At 40.0% G+C, this 26,832-nt stretch overlaps 1 protein-coding gene across 1 annotated transcript in view; it reads right to left on the bottom strand.

Annotated features, from left to right (window-relative positions):
* Nucleotides 1-26,832, bottom strand: part of Sec5 (exocyst complex component secretory 5) — a 444,876-nt gene that overhangs the window by 368,430 nt on the left and 49,614 nt on the right. Inside the window, exon 5 of the mRNA XM_090380740.1 lies at nt 22,287-22,330. Within this exon, the coding sequence (XP_090236866.1) occupies nt 22,287-22,330 (44 nt within the window). The remainder of the gene's footprint in view (nt 1-22,286; nt 22,331-26,832) is intronic.

Raw genomic sequence — 26,832 nt, 5'->3', positions numbered from 1 at the left:
GATGTTACTGCTTTAGATGGTAATTTTTTTTTTTTTTTTATGTAAATCCAAAACACAAGAGGTATTAGAACCTATAGTACTTAGTACCGTCCTTGGGTTGGAGGTTGAGAAGACGAAAGAAGATATTTGTTGACATTCGACTTGAACTTCTGTAGACTATAATTTTCAGGAAATATGTATGAAGGAAGGTTGTTCCAGAAAACGGCAGTTGAATGAATAAACGAGGAAGAAGAAAAGTTGATTCTATGAGTTTGAAGTTGGACAGTAAATGGATGTTGGCTGGTGGCGGCACTTGTTCAGACTGTTTTGAAAGAGAGAGCGGGAATTATAGAAGCCAATTCAGAAGAACAGTGCCCGTGGAAGTATCTGTAGAAGAGGCATGCAGCAGAAACAGTGCGTCTATGAGAAAGCGAGTGGAGAGACTCTGTTAGAGATGAATCATTAATTAACCTAACTGCCCTCTTCTGAATGAAATCAAGAAGCCTGAGAGAGGTTTTGGAGGCACCACCCCAGATGTGGGAACAATGTTCCATGGCAGGGCGGATTTGTGATTTATACACAGTGAGCAGCTGTTTGGAAGAAAAGTAATGCCGAGAGCAAAAGAGAAAACCAAGTTTTTTGGATGCAGAGGAAGCAATATTTGTAATGTGCTTGTGCCAAGAGAGATTAGAAGTCAGGGTAATCCCCAAAAGAGATATATCATTTTGCCTAGAAATCGGAGTTTCACTAGAGATAAGCATAGGAGCAGAAGAATCCTTTTTGTGAGATATAAGACAAGACTGAGTTTTAGCAGGACTGAAGTCAACTAAGTTGTCTTTGCCCAACTGGAGAAACACTTGGAGATCGGCATTTAAGGAATGGTAGCAGATATTCGAGAAGTTGAAGCTAACTGAGAAAGGCGAAGTTTCTCAAACTGGAAAGTGGAATGCAATGTGCTTTCATCGGCAAAACTATGGATAGGATTTCCAGTCAATGGAAGAAGTTCACTTTTATACAAGAGGAAAAGAGTGGAGGAAAGAACTGATACTTGGGGAACACCGGCATTAGTAGAGAAGTTAGAAGACAGAGAGCCATCTACCATCACCCTCAGTGAGCGATCGATCAGAGAGAAAACTGGATAACCAATTACTAAAAACAGTTGGCAAACCATAAGATGGAAGCTTGTTTAGAAGACCTTTATGCCAAACACGATCGAAAGCCTCTGAGATGTCAAGAGCAACTACTTGTGTTTCACCGAACCTTTCCATTGAATTAGTCCATAAATGGGTAACATAAGCCAGAACACATCACCAGTGGATCGACACTGATGGAATCCATATTGGTGATCGTTGATCAGACGGAAGGTTACTAGGTAGTTTAAGAGTTGGCGGTTAATTGATTTCTCCATTACTTTAGAAAGAGTAGAAGTAATTGCAATGGGACGATAATTGGATGGGAGGGATTTGTCACCTTTTTTAGGAACTGGCTGGATGTGAGCAAATTTCCAAGCAGAAGGAAAAACACCTTTGGAATAAGAAAGTGAAAAAAGGTGGCAAAAAATAGGAGTAAGTTCAGGAGCACAGGTTTTGAGAACAAGTGGAGAAATACCATCAGGATCTGGAGCTTTCTTAGCATCAAGATTCATCAAAATCCTTCTGACATCCTTTTGACGGAAGACCACAGGAGGCATTGAATGGAGCGTGTTGGGAATGGTGGGAGGTGTTTTACCAAGATCATTAATATATGAGTTGGAAGAAAAATGGGATGCTAGCAGGTGAGCTTTATCCTTGGCTGAAGTAACAACAGAACCATCTGATTTGGACAGAGGTGGGAGCAGAGATGGGCAAAAGTTGAGGCCAATAGCTTTGGCAAGGGACCAAAATGCTCGGCTACCATTAGGGCAAGAAGCAAGTTTTCTTAGCCTGTTCAAACTCTAGTTTGGACTGATTAATAACTGCTTTACAATTGTTGCGAGCTTTGGTGTAGGCAGAAAATGAAACTGAAGAATTAGAAACAAACCAATTACGATATGCAACATTCTTCTCTTGAACAGCCTTAGCACATTTATCGGAAAACCAAGGTTTAGATAAAAGACGAGATTTTAAAGTGGAGTTTGGAATAAAGGATTCCATTCCTGCAAGAATAATTTCACTGACACGATCTGAGCAAACGTTGACATCAGAACTTTTGAAACAGTAATTGGACCAAGGAAAATAAGAAAAGAAATCTCGCAGGTCATCCCATTTTGCATTCTTGTAATGCCAAACAACACGAGGTTGGGAATAGCCATGAGATAAAGGCTCCATTGGAGAAGAGATAGGCACTTCAGATCACAATCACCAAGTTGTGATCTGAAGTGCCTAAAGGACCTCTCACTTCGACCGTGTACTTAGAAGGGTTGTTTGTGAGAAAAAGATCAGGTGTGTTGGCTGTATGATTAGGATTGTCCGGTATTCTTGTAGGTAAATGAACAATCTGCGCAAGGTCATTAGTAATTGCAAAAGCCGCAGCATCTTGACCAGCGGTTGGTGTGACTAGAAAATGGAAGCTAGCTGGAGTTGTGAACATTAAAATCACCAAGGAAAATTACCTCACTGTTAAGAAAGTTGGACTGGAGAAAGTCAAGTAGCAAAGAGAGGAAGTCAAAGAGCTCCAAGTGATTAGTGCAGTTGGGAGAACGGTAGAGACAACAGATGAATTTTACACAATGAGGTAGAGAGATTTTAAGCCAGAAAAGATCAAAGAGAGTAGATTCCAAATTACCAAGTCTCTGGCAAGGAATATCAGAACGGACATATGCACAAGTACCACCTTTGAGGCGAAAGGAATCATACAGCGAATAATTTGGGCATCTGAGATGAGCAGTAGTTAAATCAACCGATAACTGAGATTCTGTCAGAAAAAGTACATGGGGTTTGGCAGACTGCAAGTGGAAATGGACATCTTTAAGATTAGAATTGAGACCACGTATATTTGTAAAATGAATTAAGAAGTCCTTGGGAGGTTTAGATCTTTTTGCAGATAAGCTTGCTCGATTAGTTTGACAATTCATGGTGGGACATGCTGTATGAAGTAATGAAATTTTTGGATATGGCGTACACATGGCAAGAATATACCCAGATCCTTGACATAACGTGGCCTCGACAATGCTCCCCGTATACACACTACTTGGACTCCCTCCAGTCACTATCTGGCAGAGTAGAAGTAGCAAGATTATACACTAGCTGATCCAGAAGCCTCCTAGAGAGTTACCAATAGGTTCAGTCCGGTGTACTAACTAGCGGCCGGCCTGCGAACACCGTTTTAGAGCTGTACCCTCGAAATGTAAGGAATATTGGATCTCGCCACGATGTTCATCATAACCTCAAAAGTCATCAATCATACTATATGATGGAAGAGATAGGGAAGGGTTGACCGGAACTTGGCTCTAGAGACTAAACATGGGTTCCACCACTTCAAGCCTCCAATAAGCAAAGTGGTGGTATTGCACCAGTTGATGAGAGTCATCTACCACCTAGTACTGCCTGGTAACATAGAGGGGCGACATTCCCCCATGTGGTGTGGGCGGCACACCTCGACCCCTGTTTACGTTGGTTCACACCTGGGTGGTCACCCACCATGTACTTGTGCATGGAGGTTATACCCAGGATTACTAACAGTCCCACCATCGTGAAGGTGCAAGCAGAGGATTTGGCTTTCACAGACCGTCTGGACTTCGCTGAAATTGGGTCCACTTGACTTGAGTGTCACCCGAATAGCAGTTCCATCAGCGTTTTAGACTCCCAGGTAGCAAGTGCAGCTTGTCTGGCATATCTGAGAGAATGTCTGTGTCAACCTCAAGGACCAAATTAGGTGTCGTGTAGAAATTTTGTCATGTGAATAATCTGGATTTAAGTTCTTTTAATTTATTTTTTCTAGGGTTACTATTAGGCAGAAAACCCAATTGGTATTTACCATGGAGTGCATTGAAATGCCTTTCTAAATTTCCTTTTTTTAGGTATAGCCATGGAAGCATTGCAAATCAAACAACACTATTCTTTTATCATTACAAAAAAAGTATTCTAGTTCCCACTATTGATGAAAATGATACGTTTTACTCTTTTTTCGTAGTATTCATTTTAAATCAAAGGGTATTAAATTAACGTGTAAGTACTGTCCAGTTATTAATATTAAGTAAGCTAAATAAGAATTCGACACGTATGCTATGCTCTCCACAATGTAACTGCATGAATTTTCACTAGACAAGCCTAGCAGCTGCGCAGTGATAAGAGTAGTCACGTGATTCAACAGATTTGTAATAAGCATATGCAGTGGGGCAAATGATAATAATAACATTTAGATCCACTATGTCCACTAATCTATTTTTATTATATATATTTAAAATTCGTCGTGATCAACCAAAATTAAAGCCGCAATCGACATGTTGGCAACCCCTGCTATAGGCCAAATGACTCAGAGGAGTAAAATGAATGATTATACATATAAATAGAGTGGGCTAGTAAATCAGAATGTCTCATCATGGGGGATTTTAACTTTTCGAATACTGAATGGAATCTGTAGATTGGTTGCTCACTCAATAGTAGAACATTTCTAGATTTTCTGGATGACATTTTCCTCACTCAACATGACAGAGAGGCAACAAAAAAAAAAAAAAAGAAGCAATACCTCTTGAACTAATTATCAGCAGACTCCACATATTAATAATCTTCAGGTAAATCCCACATTAATACACCATGAACACTTCAATTAGGTTTAAGTGATCGCAGTGTATTGATAGGAAATTTATTTAAATATATAATTACTGATGAGTGTACAGGAAAGGAATTGATTATAATGAATTGGGACCAACTAATGTAGTTCACAAATTCAAATGCTAAATGTGAAATATTCAGGGAAGTAAACTGGAAGTTTACTTTTTATATGAAATAAGCTTTTTATATGAAATAAGAGATATTATTCAAGTTGCATCATCTGACATACATTTAGATCTAAATGTATGTCAGATGAACTGATGAGACTTGTCATGGAAAAGAAAACTGCATGGAATGCTTACAATTATCAGGGGACCCAGAAAACTATAGTAAGTAAACACAAGCCTGTTAGGTACAAACTGTGTAGTACTACACTTAGGGTGGTAGAAAATGAAAAAGATCTGGAAGTAATTGTGCAGTCAGATATGAAGTTTTCTGAGCAATGCAGATAGGTTGCCATAGCAGGTCTTGGAGTATTGTCAATGATATACAGGAATTTTTCTAGCAGGGAAAAAGATGTGACTATCCCTTTGTATAAGACAATGGTTAGGACACATCTTGAGTACTGCATAAAGGTATGGAGGTCTCATTTTAGGAAGGATGTTGAGTTGCTTGAGCATGTACAGAGAATGGCAACAAGATTGGTGAGGGGAATGAAGGGGTCCTCTTATCAAGAAAGGCTTAAGTTCTGCAAATTGCAGCCACTGGAGACTAAGCACCTGCGAGGTGATCTGATTAAGGCATATAAGGCCTTGAATGGGTTGAGCATGCTCAATTCTGATGGGATTCTTTCGTTTGTCAGATTATGAACCTGAGAGGGCATAAATTCAAATTGAGGAAAGACAGTTGTAGAAAAGATGTGCAGAAATTTGCCTTTAGCCAGCGGGTGGTTAATTTCTGAAACAAACTTCCATCTGTCGTTGTGGAAGTTGATAGAATAAATTCAAGGAGGGACTGGACAAACTTTTAGAGGGAATGAATGTATGAAATTGTTTTTTTTTTTTTTTTTTGGCTAAAGCTACATAAGCTCATTCACTTGCTTTCTTGCATTACATGCCTCCATTACTACTACTACAACTACTAAAGGGTTTATTCATGCCAAGCAGGTTACAAGAAATTGATGACTAAGAATGCAAAGAAGCTGGTGATCTTGTACAGGTTTCTGATGAACTGAATAAATATTTTGCATCTATAGTTGCATGCATTTTTAGGGATGTGGATATCAGAAATATACCTAATTCTAATTGGGAATTAAATTATTTTATGATCACTGAGAAGGTGGAATAGAAATTGTTGAATTTAAAAGTAGATAAGTCACCTGGGAATGACAGAATCTATCCAATTATATTAAAAGAAGTGGCATAACAGGCAAGCAAATCTTCAGCATATTTATGAGAACATAACCGAGTTCAGGAGGAATCCTGAACTCGGTTATGAAGTCTAAAACGCTGATGGAACTGATATTCGGGTGAACCAATCTACAGATTCCATTCAGTATTCGAAAAGTTAAAATCCCCCATGATGAGACATTCTGATTTACTAGCCCACTCTATTTATATGTATATATTTATATGTTCCAGAGGAATCAGACTGGAGATACAAATGACTCTCTTATTCATAAAGGGCTGTTGAAGAGCTGACTATCAAAAGCAAAGTGAGCAATTACAGACCTGTAAACTTGACTCCTCTGGCACGGAAAATAACGAAGTCAGTGGTTAAAAGAGTACTGCAGAATCACCTTTACAGGAATGCAGTTATATTAGTGATCACAGCATGGATTTGCTAAAGGGAGATCTTGTATGGTCAATCTGATTAGCAACTACACTGAGTGATCACTAAATTATGACCACCCCGTATGAAAAGTGAATGCGACCCGTTGAACACGTGAGGTACGAGAGTGCACAGTTAGTCGACCTATATAGCATAGATAAGGTGTCATTGGTTCAGAAGGTAGTAAAATTCCGAGCGTGATCAGTAAAAGGAAGGATTAATCAGACTTTGATAAAGGACAAATTGTGGGTGCTTGACGAGCTGGTGCCTCAATTTCCCAAACGGCTGAACTGGTGGGGTGTTCGAGAGCCACCGTATTTAAATTGTACCACGAACGCATCAAAATGGTCAAACAACAACCCGATGGCAAAACTGCAAAGGTCAGCGAAAGGTTGATGTTAGAGGTGAGCGCCGGGTCCAACAACTCATACAGGAGAACAGGTACAGCACTGTTGAAGAGCTGACTACCCAATACAACATGGCCCAACCTGGAACAATATCTCACGTATGGGCTATACCAGCAGACGACCCCATGGCATCCTCTCCTAACCAAGGTTCATCGGTGTAAAAGACTCGCCTGGTGCAAAGAGCATGCAAGTTGGACATCAGAAGATTGGAAGAAGATGTGCTAGTCAGAAGGGTCACATTATTTACACCACAACATGGAGGTTCGTGTAGAGATTTATCGCCAACAACATGAGGTTCTTGATCTATCATGCATGGTGTCAAAAGTGTAGGCTGGTGGAGGCGGTTGTATGGTGTGGGGCATGTTTCACTGGCAGGAACTTGGACCCCTGGTGCATGTGGAACAACGTATCAGTGATATCTGCTATCGTCAACTTGCTAACTGTGTACACCATGCTATGTTACACTTTTTCCTGAATGGTGGTGGTGTCTTCCAAGATGACAATGCGTGAGCCATCGGGCACTTGTTGTGCAGGAATGGTTTGAGGAACACATTTCTGACTTCCAGCATATCGATTGGCCTCCAAACTCCCTCGATATCAAACCCACAGAGCACTTGTGGGACACTATGGAAAGGCTTATCAGGCATCTGGATACACAAATCACCTCCATTCGCATTGCTGACACTGCATTATACACAATTTGGTTGGCCATAACTCCCGAACGCTTCTGACATCTTGTTGAATCAATGCCACGTCAGATAGCTGCTCTACTGAGGGCAAAAGGAGGACCTACAAAGTATTAGGTTAATTGACGGAACAAACTTCCATCTGTCGTGGAAGTTCATAGGTTAAATAAATTTAAGGAGGAACTGGACAGGCATTTGGAGGGAATGGTGTGATTTTTTTTTTTGTTTGGCTGATGCTGCATAAGCTCATACACTTGCTTTCTTGCATCACATACTACTACTATTAGGTAGGTGGTCATAATTCAGTGATCATTCAGTGTATGATATAGAAACAAAGGAACTGGATGCAAAAAATAATTTTCCCATCATATAATGTATTTATAATTCAATAAAGCATGCAATACAAAGTGGAGCAATGTGGCATTAAGGGAAAGTTACTGCTATGTATAGTGGCTGGAGCCTCATTACACTTTTTAAGGATGCTGCTCTTTTTAGAGTAAAGTTATAAGTGGAGTCCCTCAGAGTGCGGTGTTGTGTCCCTTAACACTTTTAATATTTATTAACAATATTGACAAAGGCATTCCAAATTTAACGTTTATATTTGCTGATTATACAAAGGTGGGCTGTTTAGTTTATGAGTAATCAAAGTGTGCTACAAAACAAGTCCTGGATAAATTAAGCAGACTGGCAGAAAATGGCAATTAAGGTTAACATTGATTAATGCAAAGCACTGCATTTGGGCAGCAATAATCCAGAATAACATACCTATTGGGTGGTACCACACTCAAGGTAGTGGAGAATGAAAAAGACCTAAGGGAGATTATACAATCTGACTGGAAGTTCTCTGAGCAGTGCAGACATACTATTGTGGTAGCACATTTTTTTTTTTTTTTTTTAATGAAAACCCCAAACACGAAAGGTATCAAAACCTATAGTACTTAGTACCGTGCATGGGTTGAAGGTGAAGTATGGGGGGAGGGGGGGATGCCAGAAACTTTGCTCTAGAGACTAAACATGGGTTTCACAACTTCAAGCCTCCAATAAGCAAAGTGGTGGTATTTCACCGGTTGATGAAAGTCATCTACCACATTAGTCTGTACTACCACAGACTAATTCTGTCTATGGATTCTGTCAATGATATACAGGAATTTTGATAGCAGGATTAAAGAGATGATTGTCTCATTGTATGAAGCAACGGTCAGGTCAAATCTTAAGTACTGCATCCAGGTTTGGAAGCCTCATTTCAGAAGGATGTGCATCTGTCGGAACAAGTGCAGAGAAGGGGAACAAAAGAGTACTCTTGCCAAGAAGTATACGATGAGAGCCTTGTCAATCAATTCGCCCTGGACAGATTGAACAAGGCTCAAGGGTAGAATTTTTCTCAGCCTAGTCTGTGCTTGTTACCAGGAGAGACTGCTTCTACAGGGATGGGATACACTTAAATAGAAAGGGTGCAAGAATATTTGCTGATGCTATCGAGGCAGTGTTAGGTGGATCGGAAAACTGATAGATTGGGGGAATACACAGATTAATAGATTAACAGTAGCCACAGGCAGAGGTGAAAATGATTCTTGCACTGCTTCTATTGGAATGAGCAGCAGCCTGGAAAACAAGATGCAGGGTATTTGAGAGACTGCTAGGAGTCATTGTGGTACAAGTAAACACCTGGGCTGTGTTAGGGTAGCTACGAATAGGAAGAGGTGCATGTATACTTGCTTGTACACTAATGCTAGGAGTTTGGTAAATACATTTGATGAATTTGAGGTGTTGGTCAAAACATCAAAGGCTGATATTGTTGGGATATCAGAGACGTGGTGTCACACAGATATAAGGAATGCAGAACTGGAATTTGGGGAGTACAATGTGTACAGGAAGGATAGACAGGATAGGAAGGGAGGAGGGGTTATGCTATTAGTTAAGAAACACATAAAATCTAAGGAGGTACAGCCAATAGACATTGGACAGTGCAGTGTCAAGTCAGTTTGATGTGACAAAAGCACTGGGAAATCAAAAATGAGAGTAGGGGTGTGTTATAGGCCTAATGATGAGTATGATTAGTATGATAATAGACTCTGATGAGTATAATAAAAAACTGTACAGGGAAAAGAGTGGGCCAGTAAATCAGAGAGTCTTATAATGGGGGATTTTAATTTCCCGGATATTGACTGGAATTTGTGGGTTGGTCACTCACACACTAGCAAGGCTTTTGTGGATTTATTGGATGATTGTTTTCTACAGCAACATGTTCGGGAGGCAACTAGAGGGAATAATACTCTTGATCTGATTATCAGTAGTGATTCTTCATGCATTAAGAATCTGTAGATAAAGGAACCACTAGGTGGCAGTGATCCCAGTGTGCTGAAGTGGGATTTACTCAAAGAGGTAACTACCATCAGGGATAAAGGGAGGGGTTTTTGCTTTCAAGGTAACTACGGTGGTTTGAGACAGTATTTAAATTCTATACAGTGGGACCAACTGATGATGTTACCAACAGCAAATTCAAAATGGGAAGCATTCAAAGAATTAATCTCGGAAGCTACTAGGCTTTACATACAAACTAAGAAATATTGTTCAAGGTTTAGACCTAAATGGATGTCAGATGAACTAATGAGATAGGTGACAGAGAAGAAAACTGCATGAGATACATAAAAATTAATGGGTGACAAGGAAGCCTATGATAGATATAAGCTGGTCTGTAACCAAGTCACAAAGGAGATTAGGCAAGCAAAGGCAGATTATGAGAAATCATTGGCAAAGGATGCAAAGAAAAACAGCTTGTTGTTGTTGTTGTTTGGTTTTTAGGAGAATTAGCAACTAAGGCCATATTGCTCCGGGGATATGCGTTGGTCATTCCCTGACCTTTCCGCATCCTCCATATTTGGTGGTCACGGGCTCGAACCCTGGTCTAAAGAAAAACAGCAAAGAGTTCTTTACCTATGTTAACTCTAGAAGGAAGGGGTTGAATCAGATTTGTGCACTGGATAGCGATGGTTCAACTTTTAATGATCCTGCTCAGGTGGCTAACAAACTAAACGAGTATTTTGCATCTATATTCACACATGAGGAGTTATTCAGGGAGGGAAATTCCACAGGTGAACTAAACTCTGGCAGTCAGCTAGATGATTTTGTAATAACCTAGAGGGAAGTGGAGGAGAAATTGTTGAAGATAAACATAAGAAAGACACCTGCGGTAGATGGGATCTATACAGTTATATTATAGGAGGCAGCAAAGGAAGTAAGCAAACCAAGCAAACCTTTAGCCATAATTATGAGAGCTTCCTTGGACTCAGGGGAGGCACCCATGGACTGGAGATGTGCAAATGTCACCCCAATTCAAAAAGGAGGATCAAAGGGCAACACAAGTAATTATGGACCTGTTAGTTTAACTTCTGTTCAGGGAAATTAATGGAGGCACTGGTTAAAGAAGCACTGCAGGATCATCTAGACAAGACTTCAGTTATAGCTTGGACAAAGCTGGTTTTGTTAAGGGAAAGTCTTGCCTGACCAATATGATTGGATACTATGATGCAGTCACCAAAGAACTGGATGCAGGGAATAACTTTGATATTATATATTTGGATCTTAGAAAGGCTTTTGATACTGTTTCACATGAAAGACTGCTGCAAAAATTGGAGCAATGCGGCACAGGAGGCAAATTATTGCTATGGATAAAGAGATGGTTGAGTGGGAGCAGACAGAGAGTGGTAATGAATGTACATTGCTCTTCGTTCACTAATGTCATTACTGGAGACCCTCAGGGTTCAGTGTTGGGTCCATTGTTGATTGTTTTCTGTATTTATAAATGTTAGTAAATTAATAAGAGGAGTTTACCTCAATATAGTACGTAGAACACTTCCGTATGATACCCTCCAGAAATTAAAACGGAAAAAACGAAAAAATCGACAACTTACCGGTACATTAAAGTAAAATCTAAATAATTAAATAATCAATTTAACACAATTCAAAATCAATTTAAAACAATTAAAATTCAAATTAACGCAATTAAAAGAATCTAACGAAAATATTCAAAACGATTTTGAATGCTGCTGCAACAGGATCTAGAAAGTTGAGCAGATGGGCTGAGAGGTGGCAAACGAAGTTTAACATTGACAAATTTAAAGTACTACATATGGGAAGCAGTAACCCCAGAGTAACATATCAACTCTGTGGTACTACACTGACAGTAGTAGAGAACGAAAAGGACCTGGGGGTAATTGTGCAGGCAGATATGAAGATTTCTAAGCGGTGCAGACGGTCTGCAAGAGTAGCTCATGGTGTCTTGTCAATGATATACAGGAATTTTTTTAGCAGGGATAAGAAGGTGATTATCCGCTTGTATAAGGCAATGTTCAGGCCACACCTTGAGTACTGCACACAGGTCTAGAGGCCTTATTTTAATAAGGGTGTACAGCTGTTGAGCAAGTACAGAGAAGGGCAACAAGATTAGTGAATGGAACAAAGGGCTGCGATTACAAAGAAAGGCTTAAGTTTTACAAATTACAGTGTCTGGAGACTAGGCACCTGCAAGGTGATCTGATTGAGGTGTATAAAGCCTTGAATGGTTTAAGCATGCTCAATGCTGATGGGATTCTTCCTCTTGCTCAGAATAATCACCTGAGAGGTTATGAATTCAAATTGAGGAAAGACAGTTGTAGGATAGATGTGCAGAAGTTTGCCTTTAGCCAGCAGGTAGTTGATTGGTGGAACACACTTCCATCTTTCATTGTGTATGTTGATAGCCGAAATAAATTTAAGACTGAGCTAGACAGGTATTTGGAACGAATGGAGCGGTGAAGTCAGAGTGTTTTTTTTTTTTTTTTTTTTTTGGCTGATGCTGCATATGCTTGCTTTCTTACATTGTGTGCCTCTACTAATGCTAATAATGTGATCATTTGTAGTAATTGAGAAGCATTCAGGTAAGAAATTTCAAAAGGTACAGAGCTCTTCATACTAAGATACTGTTCAAGGTTGAGCTAAACAGATTATAGATAACCTGATGAGACAAGTTAGAGAGAAGAAAATTACACGGGATGGTAATAAATATCAAAAGACACAGAAACACAGAAACATACAGAAAGTATAAACGAATTCACAATCACGTCACAAAAGGGATTGGATAATTAAGGCAGATTATTAGCATTAGCATGGGCGCATGATGCAAGAAAGAAAGCTTATATAGCATCAGTCAAAAAAAAAAAAAAAAACACAAGCACACAACCTTCTCACTTCACCCATCCACTTGCTCAATGTTTGTCTAGTTCTGTCTTGAATATGTGTAAGCTATCAACCTACGACAGATGGAAGTTTGCTCCAGCAATCAACCACCCGCTGGCTAAAGGCGAACTTCTGTACATCAATCCTATAACTGTCTTTTCTCAATTTGAATTTATGCCCTCTCAGGCAATTATTCTGAGCAAGAGGAAGAATCCCATCAGCATTGAGTATGCTCAAACCATTCAAGGCTTTATACACCTCAATCAGATCACCTCACAGGTGCCTAGTCTACAGACACTGTAATTTGTAAAACTTAAGCCTTTCTTCGTAAGAGCAACCCTTTGTTCCATTCACTAATCTTGTTGCCCTTCTCTGTACTCGTTCCAACAGCTCTACATCCTTCTTAAAATGAGGTCTCCAGACCTGTATACAGTACTGAAGTTGTGGCCTGAGCATTGCTTTATATAAGGGGATAATCACCTCCTAATTCCTGCTAGAAAAATTCCTGTATATCATTGACAAGCTACTCTTGCAGATCATCTGCACTGCTCAGAAAACTTCATAACTGCCTCACAACCCCCATGTCCTTTTCACTCTCTACCACTGTCAGTGTAGTCCCACACAGTTGATATATTACTCTTGGGTTACTGCTTCCCATATGCAATACTTTTCATTTGTCAATGTTAAACTTCAGTTGCCACCTCTCAGCCCATCTGCTCAACTTTTCTAGATCCTGTTGCAGCAGGGTACTGTCATCAGTGTCATTAACAATCCTGCCGAACTTCGTATCGTCTGCAAACTTGGATATTAAGCCTGATATACCATCATCAATATCAATTTATAAATACAGAAAACAACAATGGACCCAATGGACCCCATTAATAACATTAGTCCACGAAGATCAGTGTCCATTGATTACCACTCTCTGTCTTCTCCCACTCAACCATCCCTTTTACCATACCAGCAATTTGCCTCCAATGCCACACTGCTGATACTGTTACACTTCCATGTGTAACAGTATCAAAAGCCTTTCTAAGATCCAAATATATGATTGCTGGGATATCAGAGACATGGTGTCACACAGATATAAGGAATGCAGAATAGGAATTTGGGGAGTACAATGTGTACAGAAAGGATAGACAGGATAGGAAGGGATGAGAGGTTATACTATTAGTTAAGAAACACACAAAATCCAAGGAAGTGAAGCCAGTCAACATCGCTGGACAGTGCAGTGCTGAGTCAGTTTGGTGTGACTTAAGAATTGGGAGATCAAAATTGAGAGTAGGAGTGTGCTATAGGCCTAATGACTCTGATGAGTATAATAAGAAACTGTACAGGGAAATAGAGTGGGCCAGTAAATCCGAGTGTCTTATAATGGGGGATTTTAATTTCTCAGATATTGACTGGAATTTGTGGATTGGTCACTGACACACTAGCAAGGATTTTGTGGACTTATTGGATGGTTGTTTTCTACATCAGCATATTTGAGAGGTAACTAGAGGGAGTAATACTCTTGATCTGATTATCAGTAGTGATTCTTCATGCAATAAGAATGTGCAGATAAAGGAACCACTAGGTGGCAGTGATCACAGTGTGCTGAAGTGGGATTTACTCAAAGAGGTAACTACCATCAGGGGTAAAGGGAAGGGTTTTTGCTTTAGTAAAGGCGACTAATGGTCTGAGACAGTATATAAATTCTATACAGTGGGACCAACTGATGATGTTACAAATAGCAAATTCAAAATGAGAAGCATTCAAAGAACTTATCTTGGAAGCTACTAGGCTTTACATACCAACTAAGAAATATTGTTCAAGGTTTAGGCCTAAATGGATGTCAGAGGAACTAATGAGACATATGGCAGAGAAGAAAAATGCTTGTGATACATATAAATTAACATGTGACACAGAAGCCTCTGATAGATTTAAGCTGGTCTGTAACCAAGTTACAAAGGAGGTTAGGCAGGCGAAGGCAGATTACGAGAAATCTTTGGCAAAGGATGCAAAGAAAAACAGCAAAGAGTTCTTATGTAAATTCTAGAAGGAAGGGGATGAATCAGATTGGTCCACTTGATATCGATGGTTCAACTGTTGATGATCCTGCTCGAATAGCTAACAAACTAAATGAATATTTTGCATCGACATTCACACATGAGTTATTTAGCGAGGGGAATGCCAGAGGGGTATTTAACTCTGGCAGTAAGCTAGATAATCTTGTAATAACCGAGAGTAAAGTGGAGGAGAAATTGTTGAAGATAAACACAAGGAAGGTACCTGGGGTGGATGGGATCTATACATAAGGGTGGCTCTAAAAGTGAAGTTGGAAATTATCGACCTGTCAGTCTGACTTCAGTAGTAGGGAAAACTATGGAAGCAATGATCAAGGGTGGAATTCAGGATCATTTGGATCGAATTGAAATTCTCAAGGATACTCAGCATGGTTTTGTAAAGGGAAAATCATGTTTAACAAATCTGGTTCGCTATTTCGAAAGGGTCACTCACGAGCTGGATTTAGGGAATAATTTCGACATTGTTTATTTAGATTTCAGCAAAGCTTTTGACTCAGTCCCACATGAGCGGTTGCTTTATAAGCTGGAACAGGTTGGAATCACTGGGAAAATCCTTAGATGGATAGAAGGATGGCTTCAGGGCAGGAGGCAGACGGTTGTGAAAAATGGCTATTCCTCAAATTGGGTGGATGTAAGAAGTGGGGTTCCCCAAGGATCAGTATTAGGACCACTGTTGTTTTTAATTTTCATAAACGACATTGAGGAAGGGATAGAGGGCATGATGTCTAAATTTGCAGATGATGTTAAAATTGGTAGAGTAGTTAATGATCACTGTCAAGCTGAGCTTCTTCAGAGAGACCTAGATAGACTTCAGGAATGGTTAGAAAAATGGCAGCTATGCTTTAATCCAGCAAAGTGTAAGGTATTACACCTGGAAAAGAGTAATCCCAAAATAACTTATTCACTTGGTGGAGTTCAACTAAACCCAGTACTGGAGGAAAGGGACTTGGGTGTTACGATACGGTCAGACATGAAATTCTCTGAGCATTGTAAACAGGTTGCAAGGAAGGCCCATGGTGTCCTATCGATGATCTATCGAACTTTTGCAAGTAGAGATAGGGACTGGATAATCCCATTATATAAGGCTTATGTTAGACCACACTTGGAATACTGTGTTCAAGTATGGAGAACGCACCTAAAGAAAGACATCGAGCTTCTTGAAAGGGTGCAAAGACGGGCAACTCACCTGGTGAGATCGGCAAAAGGGCGTCCTTATGAAGAAAGACTTCGAATATGTGGGTTGCAAGTTTGGAAACTAAACACCTTAGAGGAGATTTGATTGAGGTGTTTAAGGCTCTGAGAGGCATCAGCAAAATGAATGAGGACGAAATTTTCAAGATCATAAATGATGCTAGAACTAGGGGACATAAATTCAAGTTACGGGGAAAAATGTTTAGATTGGACTGCAGGAAGTTTTATTTTAGCCAGCGAGTTATAAATTACTGGAATAAGTTGCCTTCATGGGTGGTAGAGGCCGACAGTTTGGGGAAATTCAAAGGTCATCTGGATAGTACTTTCGGGTAAGGGAGGCGCATAGGATGATAGGTTTAATTTCCTTTTTTTTTTTTTTTTTTATCATTGTTTTGTTCGGATTTTTTTTTTTTTTTTTGTTGGCTGGTGCAGCATAAGCCATAGGCTTTCTTGCACCATGTGGCCATTACTAATACTAATACTATCCAGTTATATTAAAGGAGGCAGCAAAGGAAGTAAGCAAACCCTTAGCCATAATTATGAGAGCTTCCTTGGACTCAGGGGAGGTACCCATAGACTAGAGATGTGCAAATGTGACCCCAATTCAGAAAGGAGGATCAAAGGCTGACACAAGTAATTATAGACCTGTGAGTTTAACTTCTGTTCCAGGAAAATTAATGGAGGCACTGGTTAAAGAAGCACTGCAGGATCATCTAGACAAGACTTCAGTTATAGCTCGGACACAGCATGGTTTCGCTAAAGGAAAGTCTTGCCTGACCAATTTGATTGGATACTATGATGCAGTCACAAAAGAACTAGATGCAGGAAATAACTTTGATATTATATATTTAGATCTCAGAAAGGCTTTTGATACTGTTGCACATGGAAGACTGCTGAACAAATTAGTGCAGAGTGGCATTGGAGGTAAATTATTGCTATGGATAAAGGGATGGTTGAGTGGGAGAAGACAGAGTGGTAATCAATTTACACTGCTTTTCATGGACTAATGTTATTAGTGGAGACTCTCAGGGTTCAGTGTTGGGTCCATTGTTGATTGTTGTTTTCTGTATTTATAAATGATATTGATGATGGTATATATCAGGCTTAATGTCCAAGTTTGCAGATGATACAAAGGTTGGCAGGGTTGTTAAGGACACTACTGACGCTATGCTGCTGCAACAACTGCAACTGGAAAGGTTGAGGGCAGATGGGCTGAGAGGTGGCAAATGAAGTTTAACATTGACAAGTGTAAAGTACCACATATGGGAAACAGAAACCCCAGAGCAACGTATCAACTCTGTGGTACTACACTGACAGTGGTAGAGAATGAAAAGGACCTGAGGATAATTGTGCAGGCAGATATGAAGTTCTCTGAGCAGTGCAGACGGGCTGCAAGAATAGCTCATGGTGTCTTGTCAATGATATACAGGAATTTTTCTAGCAGGGATAAGGAGGTGATTATTCCCTTGTATAAAGCAATGGTCAGGCCACACCTTGAGTACTGTATACAGGTCTGGAGGCCTCATTTCAAGAAGGATGCAGAGCTGCTGGAACGAGTACAGTGAAGGGCAACAAGGTTAGTGAATGGAACAAAGGGTTGCTCTTAAGAAGAAAGGCTTAAGTTTTGCAAATTACAGTGTCTGGAGACTAGGCACCAGCGAGGTGATCTGATAGAGATGTATAAAGTCTTGAATGGTTTGAACATGCTCAATGCTGATGGGATTCTTCCTCTTGCTTAGAATAATCACCTGAGAGGGCATAAATTCAGACTGAGGAAAGACAGATGTAGGATAGATGTGCGGAAATTTGCCTTTAGCCAGCGGGTAGTTTTTTGGTGGAATAGACTTCCATCCCTTGTTGTTAGCCTAAATAAATTTAAGGCTCAGTTGGACAGGTATTTCGTACGAAAGGAGGGGTGAAATGGAAGGTTTTTTTTTTTTTTCCCTTTGGTTGATGCTGCATAAGCTTGCTTTCTTTCATCATATGCCTCTACTAATGCTAATCCTAATATCAAAATTATTCTATGCATCCAGTTCCTTTGTAACTACATCGTAGTATCCAATCAATTTGGTCAGTCAAAACTTCCCCTTAACAAACCCATGCTGGTCCGAGCTATAACTGAAGTCTTGTCTGGATGATCCTGCAAAGCTTCTTTAACCAGTGTCTCCATTAATTTCCCTGGAACAGAAGTTAAACTAACAGGTTTGTAATTACCTGTGTCTCCCTTTGATTCTCCTTTGTGGATTGGAGTGAGATTTGCACATTTCCAGCCCATGGGTACCTCCCCCGAGTCCAAGGAAGCTCTCATAATTATGGCTAAGGGTTTGCTCACTTCCTTTGCTCCCTCCTTTAATATAACTGGATAGATTCCATCCACCCAAGGTGCCTTTCTTATATTTATCTTCAACAATTTCTGCTCCACTTTACTCTCAGTTATTACAAGATTAGCTAGCTAACTGCCAGAGTTTAATACACCTCTTGTATTCCCCTACCTGAATAACTCCTCATGTGTGAATGTAGATGAAAAATATTCATTTAATTTGTTAGCTACCTGAGCAGGATCATCAACAGTTGAACCATCGATATCAAGTGGACCAATCTGATTCATCCCCTTCCTTCTAGAGTTTACATAAGTAAAGAACTCTGTACTGTTTTTCTTTGCATCCTTGCCAATGATTTCTGGTAATCTGCTTTTGCCTGCCTAATCTCCTTTGTGACTTGGTTACAGACCAGCTTGTATTTATCATAGGCTTCTGTATCACCTGTTAATTTATATGTATCCCATGCATTTTCTTCTCTGCCAAATGTCCAATTAGTTCATCTGACATCCATTTAGGCCTAAATCTTGAACAATATTTCTTAGTTGGTATAAAAAGCCTAGTAGCTTCCAAGATAAGTTCTTTGAATGCTTCCCATTTTGAATTTGCTGTTGGTAACATCATCAGTTGGTCCCACCGTATAGAATTTAAATACTGTCTCAAACCACCGTAGTTACCTTGAAAGCAAAAACCCCTCCCTTTACCCCTGATGGTAGTTACCTCTTTGAGTAAATCCCACTTCAGCACACTGGGATCACTGCCACCTAGTGGTTCCTTTATCTACAGATTCTTAATGCATGAAGAATCACTACTGATAATCAGATCAAGAGTATTATTCCCTCTAGTTGCCTCCCGAACATGTTGCTGTAGAAAACAATCATCCAATAAATCCACAAAACCCTTGCTAGTGTGTGAGTGACTAACCCACAAATTCCAGTCAATATCCGGGAAATTAAAATCCCCCATTATAAGACTCTCTGATTTACTGGCCCACTCTTTTCCCTGTACAGTTTTTTATTATACTCATCAGAGTCATTATCATACTAATCATACTCATCATTAGGCCTATAACACACCCCTACTCATTTTTGATTTCCCAGTGCTTTTGTCACATCAAACTGACTTGACACTGCACTGTCCAATGTCTATTGGCTGTACCTCCTTAGATTTTATGTGTTTCTTAACTAATAGCATAACCCCTCCTCCCTTCCTATCCTGTCTATCCTTCCTGTACACATTGTACTCCCCAAATTCCAATTCTGCACTGCTTATGTCTGTGTGACACCACGTTTCTGATATCCCACCAATATCTGCCTTTAATGTCTTGACTAGCACTTCAAGCTCATTGAATTTATTAACTATACTCCTAGCATTGGTGTACATGCAAATATACATGCACCTGTCTCTAGTCTTAGTTATCCTATGCCCATGTATTTACTTATTCCACTATGACTCCCAGCAGTCCTGGAAATCCCCATTGCCTTGCTTTCCAGGCTGCTGCTCGATTGCATTTCAATAGAAGCAGTGCAAGGATCACTTTCACCTCTGCTAGTGGCTACTGTTAATCTATTAGTCCGTGTATCCCCCAAGCTAGCAGTTTTCTGACCCACCTAACTCTACCTCGATAGCATCAGCCAATATTCTTGCACCCTTTCTATTTAAGTGAATCCCATCCCTGTAGAAGCAGTCTCTCCTGTTAACAAGCACAGACCAGGCTGAGAAAAATTCTACCCCTTGAGCCTTGCACAATCTCTCCAGGCCGAATTGATCGACAAGTCTCTCATCATATACTCCCTCCTATCATGTCTGGGAAAAATTGCAGACACTTTCAAATTCAACCCTAACTCGCGGCTTTTTTTTCAACATTGACCTGTATTTGTTAAGTAATTCCACCGGTCTCCTACTCTTAATATCATTAGTGCCAATGTGTACAACAATATCACCCTTTTGTGCCCTTGTGCCCTTTATGAGAAGTTTTTGCCCAGGAATGTGAAGAAAAGTAGGAAAAAGTTCTTTGTGTTAATGCTAGAAGAAAAGGAATGAAACACACTGGTTCACTAGACATGAATGGCACCAACTATTGATGATCCTGTTTTGGTTGCTGGCTGAGAAGCTGAATAAATATTTTTCATCTACACTCAAGAATAAAGAAGTGTTTATCAAAGGACACACCAGAAGTATAGTATACGAACTTGTAACTGTGAGCTAAATGATTTCGTAATTAACTGAAAATAAGGAAGAGAAATGTTTTAGGCTAAAAGTAAATAAGGCACACTGGGAATGATAGAATCCATCCAATTACTTTAAAAGAAGTGGCAGAAGGGATAAGTAAACTTTCAGCAATAATTATGGGAGTATCCTTGGATTCAGAGGAGGTCACAGTGAATTGTAGGTGCCAAATGTCTCCCCTTTGCTAAAGGAGAATCAAAGGGAGAAGTGAGTAACTATAAGACCATACACATACTACCCTACAATAGTTTGGCTACTATTGTTGGGAAAATAATGTGAGCAAAGAAATTTCATCATGAAGGATCATATTGACAAGAATGCAGTTTGAACAGAATTTGTGGATTGGTCACTTACACAGTAGCAGAACCATTCTGGATTTTTATGAATGACTATACAGCAATCACAACACAAATTTGTTTAGGGAACATCTGATTGGCTACTACGAGCTAATAACAAAGAACGGGATACAAAAAATTCTGACATCATATACTGATTTCCATGAAGCATTTGATTCTGTTCCACATGAAAGACTGCCACACAAATTGGAGCAGTGTGGCAATAGAGGCAAGTTGCTGCTATGGATAAAGGGCTCGTTGAATATTAAAGAGCAGAGAGTAGTTATTAATAGACACTTCTCATCTTGGACTAATGTTATTAATGGAGTCTCTTGGGGTTAAGTCCTAGGACCTTTCCAGTTTTAATATTTATTAATGATACTGATGAAGTTTAATGTAAAATTTGCAAATATAAAGGTTGGCAGAATGGTTAATGACCAGAAACTAGAGCATGATGCTGCAACAAGACCTAAAAAAAATTAACCAGATGGACTCAGAAGTGGCAATTCATGTTTAACATTCAAAAATTCAAGGTACTGCACATAGGAAGCATTAATCCCAGAATAGCATACCAATTTGATGGTAACACATTCAAGGTAGTGGAGATGGAGAATAACCTGGGGGTAATTGCACAGTCTGGCATGAAGTTCTCTGACCAGAGTAGGCAGAAGATTAGCAGCTCATGAGGTTTCTATCAATGACAAACAAGAGTTTTGACAACAGTGCCAAGGAGGTGATTCTGTTGTATAAGGCAATAGTTGTGTTGCATGTTAAGTACTGCACACAGGTCTGGAAGCCTCATTTTAAGAAGGATGAGGAGCTGTTGGAGTGGGTGCAGAGAAAAGCAACAAGATTAGTCAGGAACTCAGTTACCCTTCTCAGGAAATACTTCACTTCTGAAAATTGCAGCATCTGGAAACTAGGCACCTGTGAGTTGACCTGATTAAAGTATTTAAGGGCTTAAGTGGATTGGGTATATTAAATGCAGATGGCATCCTAACTATTGCTCAGATGATACACATAAGGGGCAAAATTTATATTGAAAAAGGATGGTTGTAGGATAGGATACAGAAATTTGCTTTTAGTCAGCAAGTGACTGATTGGAACAAACTTCCATCTGGTATCATGGGTGGATAGTGGGAATAAATTTAAGGAAGAATTACACAAATTACTAGAGAGGATGGATAGATTAGGTTGGCAGTTTTTTATTTTTGGCTGATACTGTATAAGCTTGTTTCCTTTCATCATGTGCCACTACTGATACTCTACTCTATTCTAGAATCAAATATAAAAAAATAATAAATTTTAAAAATTAACGAAATTTATAGTGATATACATACCATCAGGAAATAAGTCATGCAATTCCTCTTCTGGAAAACGGCCCCTAAAATGAAATAATATCAAAAATTTGAAAAATATACATTAAAAAATTATACCAGACAAGTATAATTATACTAGACAAGTACAAGGGGAATAGGTATTCTGTGTGTTATCAGACACTCAGTCTAAAACACTAATGGATCCAATATCTTTCTATTACAGAAGATTTAGGAGAAGTGCGGTTGGCCTGCCTCCCTAAAATCCACTCATGCACACCTTCTCGATGGTAAGCCCTGTTACGTGACTTAGGTGGCAACGAACGTGTAGAGTGGTTCTCTTCAAGGCACCTGGTCAGCATGAAGAGGAAAAGACCAAACCCTCCAGCATATGACAGCACGACGAAACAAATGGCCCTCAGTCTACAGCGTCTTTCACTCCCCCCTCTTAAGGCAGCGAGAGGATCAGAGTGGAAGCAGAGGGTGCTAAGAATCTCTGGATACGACCAGGCTGCCATGCACAGAAACTGAACTTGGCCTGTTACAACGTAAGATCACTCATCGGTGAAGACAGGATATTAGAGCTGGAAAAGGAACTAGAAAATGTGAATTGGGATATCATTGGTTTGGCTGAAACAAGAAGAAGAAATGAATCACTTATAAGTTTATAAAGTAGAAATCTGCTGTACACCAATGGAAACAGTGAAAGGAGCGGAGGTGGAGTTGGGTTTCTGGTCCATAAAGGTATAAAAAATAACATTTTGGAATTCAAAAGTACATCACCAAGGGTGTCAAGACTAATACTCAAGATTTCTAAGAGGTACAAGCTAAAGGTTACAATGATGATGTACCAACATTGAGCCATGATGAGGAAGAGGTTGAAGAAATGCATACCGAAATTGAGAAATGTATACCAAGATTTCTAAGAGGTACAAGCTAAAGGTTACAATGATGATGTACCAACATCGAGCCATGATGATGAAGAGGTTGAAGAAATGTATACCGAAATTGAGTCTTCTAGATGAGCAGAAAACCCACTACCCTATTATTAGGGGGGAATTCGATGCTAAGGCTGGAAAAAGACAAAACAGCGCAAAAAGGGGAACTATAGGAAATTTTGGAATTGGTGGAAGAAATGAAAGAGGTAAAAGACTTGTGTAATTTGCAGAATCTCAAGGATTGTCAGTAATGAACACTTTCTTCAAGAAAAGGGAGAACAGAAAGTGGACATGGAAGAGCCCAAATGGATAAACAACTAATGAAATCGACTTCATCCTCACTAACAGAAGATATATCGTGATTTGATTTGATTTGATTTGATTTTGATTTTTTGTGGCGCAAAAACAGCAAGGTTATAGTGTGCCATGGAAAGATTAAAATTCAAAAAAGATTAGACTGGTTACTTTTAAAAAGGTTACTTCGTCTAAAGTTGCATATATATACTGACAGACATATCAATACATAAAATCAGTACAATGATAAAAGCAAATTGTATATTTCATATGAGTGTATACATATTGATCGATTCTAAAAATTTAAAAACTGCTGACACATTGTCATTGTCATTTAAAATCTGACTGAGTGTATATGGCTCAGTCAGATGGATAAAAGTGCTAAAACGAGCGTTTATAAAACTGGTACAATCGCATAAAATGTGTTGGACGGATAAAACGGTGTTGCATTGCTCGCACATAGGAGGGTCATCAGCCCTCAGCAAAAAGGAGTGTGTCACATGACAGTGTCCTATGCAGAGCCGAGCAAGAACAACTTCCTCTTTGCGATCCCTGCGTAAGCTGGACCGCCAAGGATGGATCACAGGCTTAATCCGACATTGTTTGTTTGTAGTAACCAGGCGATGCCACAAATCTTACCACTGAGATTGTAAGTTATTATGGATCACTTGCCTGTAGTCTGTATAGGGGACTAACAGGTCAAGATTATCCGTCATGGCTGCCGATTTGGCTACAATGTCAGCCAAATCATTTCCTCTAATCCCGATGTGACTGGGGATCCAGCAAAAGCGGATATCAAATCGATTTGCATAGAGGCTGTATATTATCTGCTGAATTCGGGACAGGGTTGGATGATTAGTGCGTGACACCGCTGATAAAGCCTGTAGTGCACTCACTGAATCGGCATATATAATACACCGTTGGTAACGGTGTTTTCTTATGTGATCTAGAGCTAACTCTACAGTATGCAGCTCTGCAGTGTAAATGCTGCAGTCAAGGGTTATCTGCTCTGATATAGTATTATCTGGAAAAACAGCAGCAGATCCCACATACGATTCTGACTTCGAGCCGTCTGTATAAACTGGCAAGAAGTTAGAATGTTCCGCACGGTGTTGTGAATAGAGCTGAAGGTAGACAGAAGCTGGAGTATTAGACTTCGTCGCAATCTTGAGCGAGAAGTCACATGCTGGTGTTTGTGCATGCCAGGGTGGAAGGGGCATGCACAAACACCAGCATGTGACTTCTCGCTGAACAGGTAGCGAGCAATAGGAGTGAATGACTCCTTTGGTGGTATGTCATTTTGGTCTGAGTTCAGATGGAACATCTCCCTGCTACCTTCTGAGCGTAGGTTGGTTTATTTATATTTAAAGGTTTCACCGTTTTCCTTGCCTCTTGTTAAGATATGTTCAGCTCTGCCTTAAGTCGTTGAATTTCTTTTTCTTGTTTCCACCTCTGGCATGCCCTTGAGTAGGCCAGGTGTTCTTCTTGGCAGTTAATGCAGGTTGGTTTTGCAGCTGAGCATGATGTTGTTTTGTGGTCCTTTGCGCCACACTGAGCGCATACAAGGGTTCCACGACAAGCCATCTGTGAGTGTGTGTATTTCTGGCACTTGAAGCACCGTAACGGATTTGGGATATACGGACGCACTGGGCAGTTAATATAGCCAGCTTTGATTTCATGAGGAAAAGTTGGTGAATTGAATGTTAAGATGATATTTCTAGTGGGAACTAATTTTCCATCCCTACGCATGGATATACGTTTAACAGCTGTCACTCCCTGCGGTTTTAACTCTGAACAGATTTCCTCTTCAGTTACATCCATCAGATCCCATTCTGCGATGACACCAAGGGATGAGTTCAGTGTCTTGTGGGGGGTTATGGTGAGGTGACAGGCATTCCCCCGATAGATGTAGCACGGAGGAGCTGTTCTGAGTGTATATCACTTCTGGTTTCGACAAATATGTCACCCGAACGAAGCCATTTGACAGACTTAGGAGAGCCTGCCAACCCTTCCAAACCCTTCTGGATAAAGAAGGGTGACATTTTTCCTATAGTCTTCTCACTAGTTGAGTGAATTATCAGGAACCGAGGTGGGATGGTCTGGCAGGGACTTCAGCTTGAAGGCATATTATAGAGACAACTGCATTCGTCGAAGTGACAAAGATGGTTCATTTGCTTCGACATACAGACTTTGGACAGGTGATGTTCTGAATGCACCAGTAGCAATACGAATGGCTTGATGATGGATGGGGTCAAGCCAATGAACAGCGCTATTTCTGGCAGATGCATATACCTGAGACCCATAATCTAATTTTGAGCGTACAAGTGCATGGTATAGACGTAGTAGAGTGCATCGGTCTGCACCCCAAGAGGTAGAAGAGAGAGAGCAGAGAATGTTAAGCCCTCTCGTGCATTTTGTGCGTAGCTGACGAATGTGTTGGACAAATGTCAGCTTTTTGTCAAAAATGAGTCCCAGGAATTTCGCCTCTGATACAATTGGAATGGTGCTTTGTCCAAGTCGTAATTCAGGCTCAGGGTGGAGGTTACGTTTGCAACAAAAATGTACACAAATGGTCTTCTCCGGTGAGAACCTGAAACCATTGGCCATGGCCCAGGAGTTAAGACTGTCGATAGCTTGTTGCAGTTGTCTCTTAATAACCCTCATATTGCATGATTGAGAGAATATGCTGAAGTCATCGACGTAGAATGCACTGTTTATAGTTGGAGGAAGTTGTTCAGAAATAGAATTTATTTTAATGGCAAAAAGCGTGACACTTAAGACAGATCCTTGTGGTATCCCCTCCTCTTGGCAAAAGGACCGCGAAAGGGAGGATCCTACACAAACTTGGAAATAACGGCAGGATAAAAAATTTTTAATAAAAATGGGAAGGTGGCCACTTAGACCGAGGTTGTAAAGGTCTTTTAAAATACCAAATCTCCAAGTTGTGTCGTACACTTTTTCCATGTCAAAGAAGATGGACACCAAGTGTTCTCTTTTTAGGAAAGCATCTCGGATAGATGTTTCCAGTCTAATTAAGTGGTCCAGAGTGGACCTGTTTCTTTGGAAGCCGCACTGAAAGCGGGAGAGAAGGTCGTTCGATTCTAAATACCATAAGAGACGAGCATTGACCATTCTCTCCAATATTTTGCATAGACAGCTGGTCAGAGCAATAGGACGATAGTTTTTTGGACATTTAGGATCCTTTCCTGGCTTAGCAAAAGCAAAAATAGTTGCCTTGAGCCAGGTATCCGGAAAATGCTCTTCAAGGAAGATTCTGTTGTACAGGAAGAGCACACGGTCCATGGATTCTGGTGAAAGATGTTTGATCATTTCATAAT

The sequence above is a fragment of the Mastigoproctus giganteus genome, chromosome 9 (genome assembly GCF_048544385.1).
Source record: "Mastigoproctus giganteus isolate SK-2022 chromosome 9, ASM4854438v1, whole genome shotgun sequence".
NCBI classification, from domain to species: domain Eukaryota; kingdom Metazoa; phylum Arthropoda; class Arachnida; order Uropygi; family Thelyphonidae; genus Mastigoproctus; species Mastigoproctus giganteus.
Note: the sequence above shows the minus strand (reverse complement) of the source record. Positions and strands in the feature narration are given on the sequence as shown.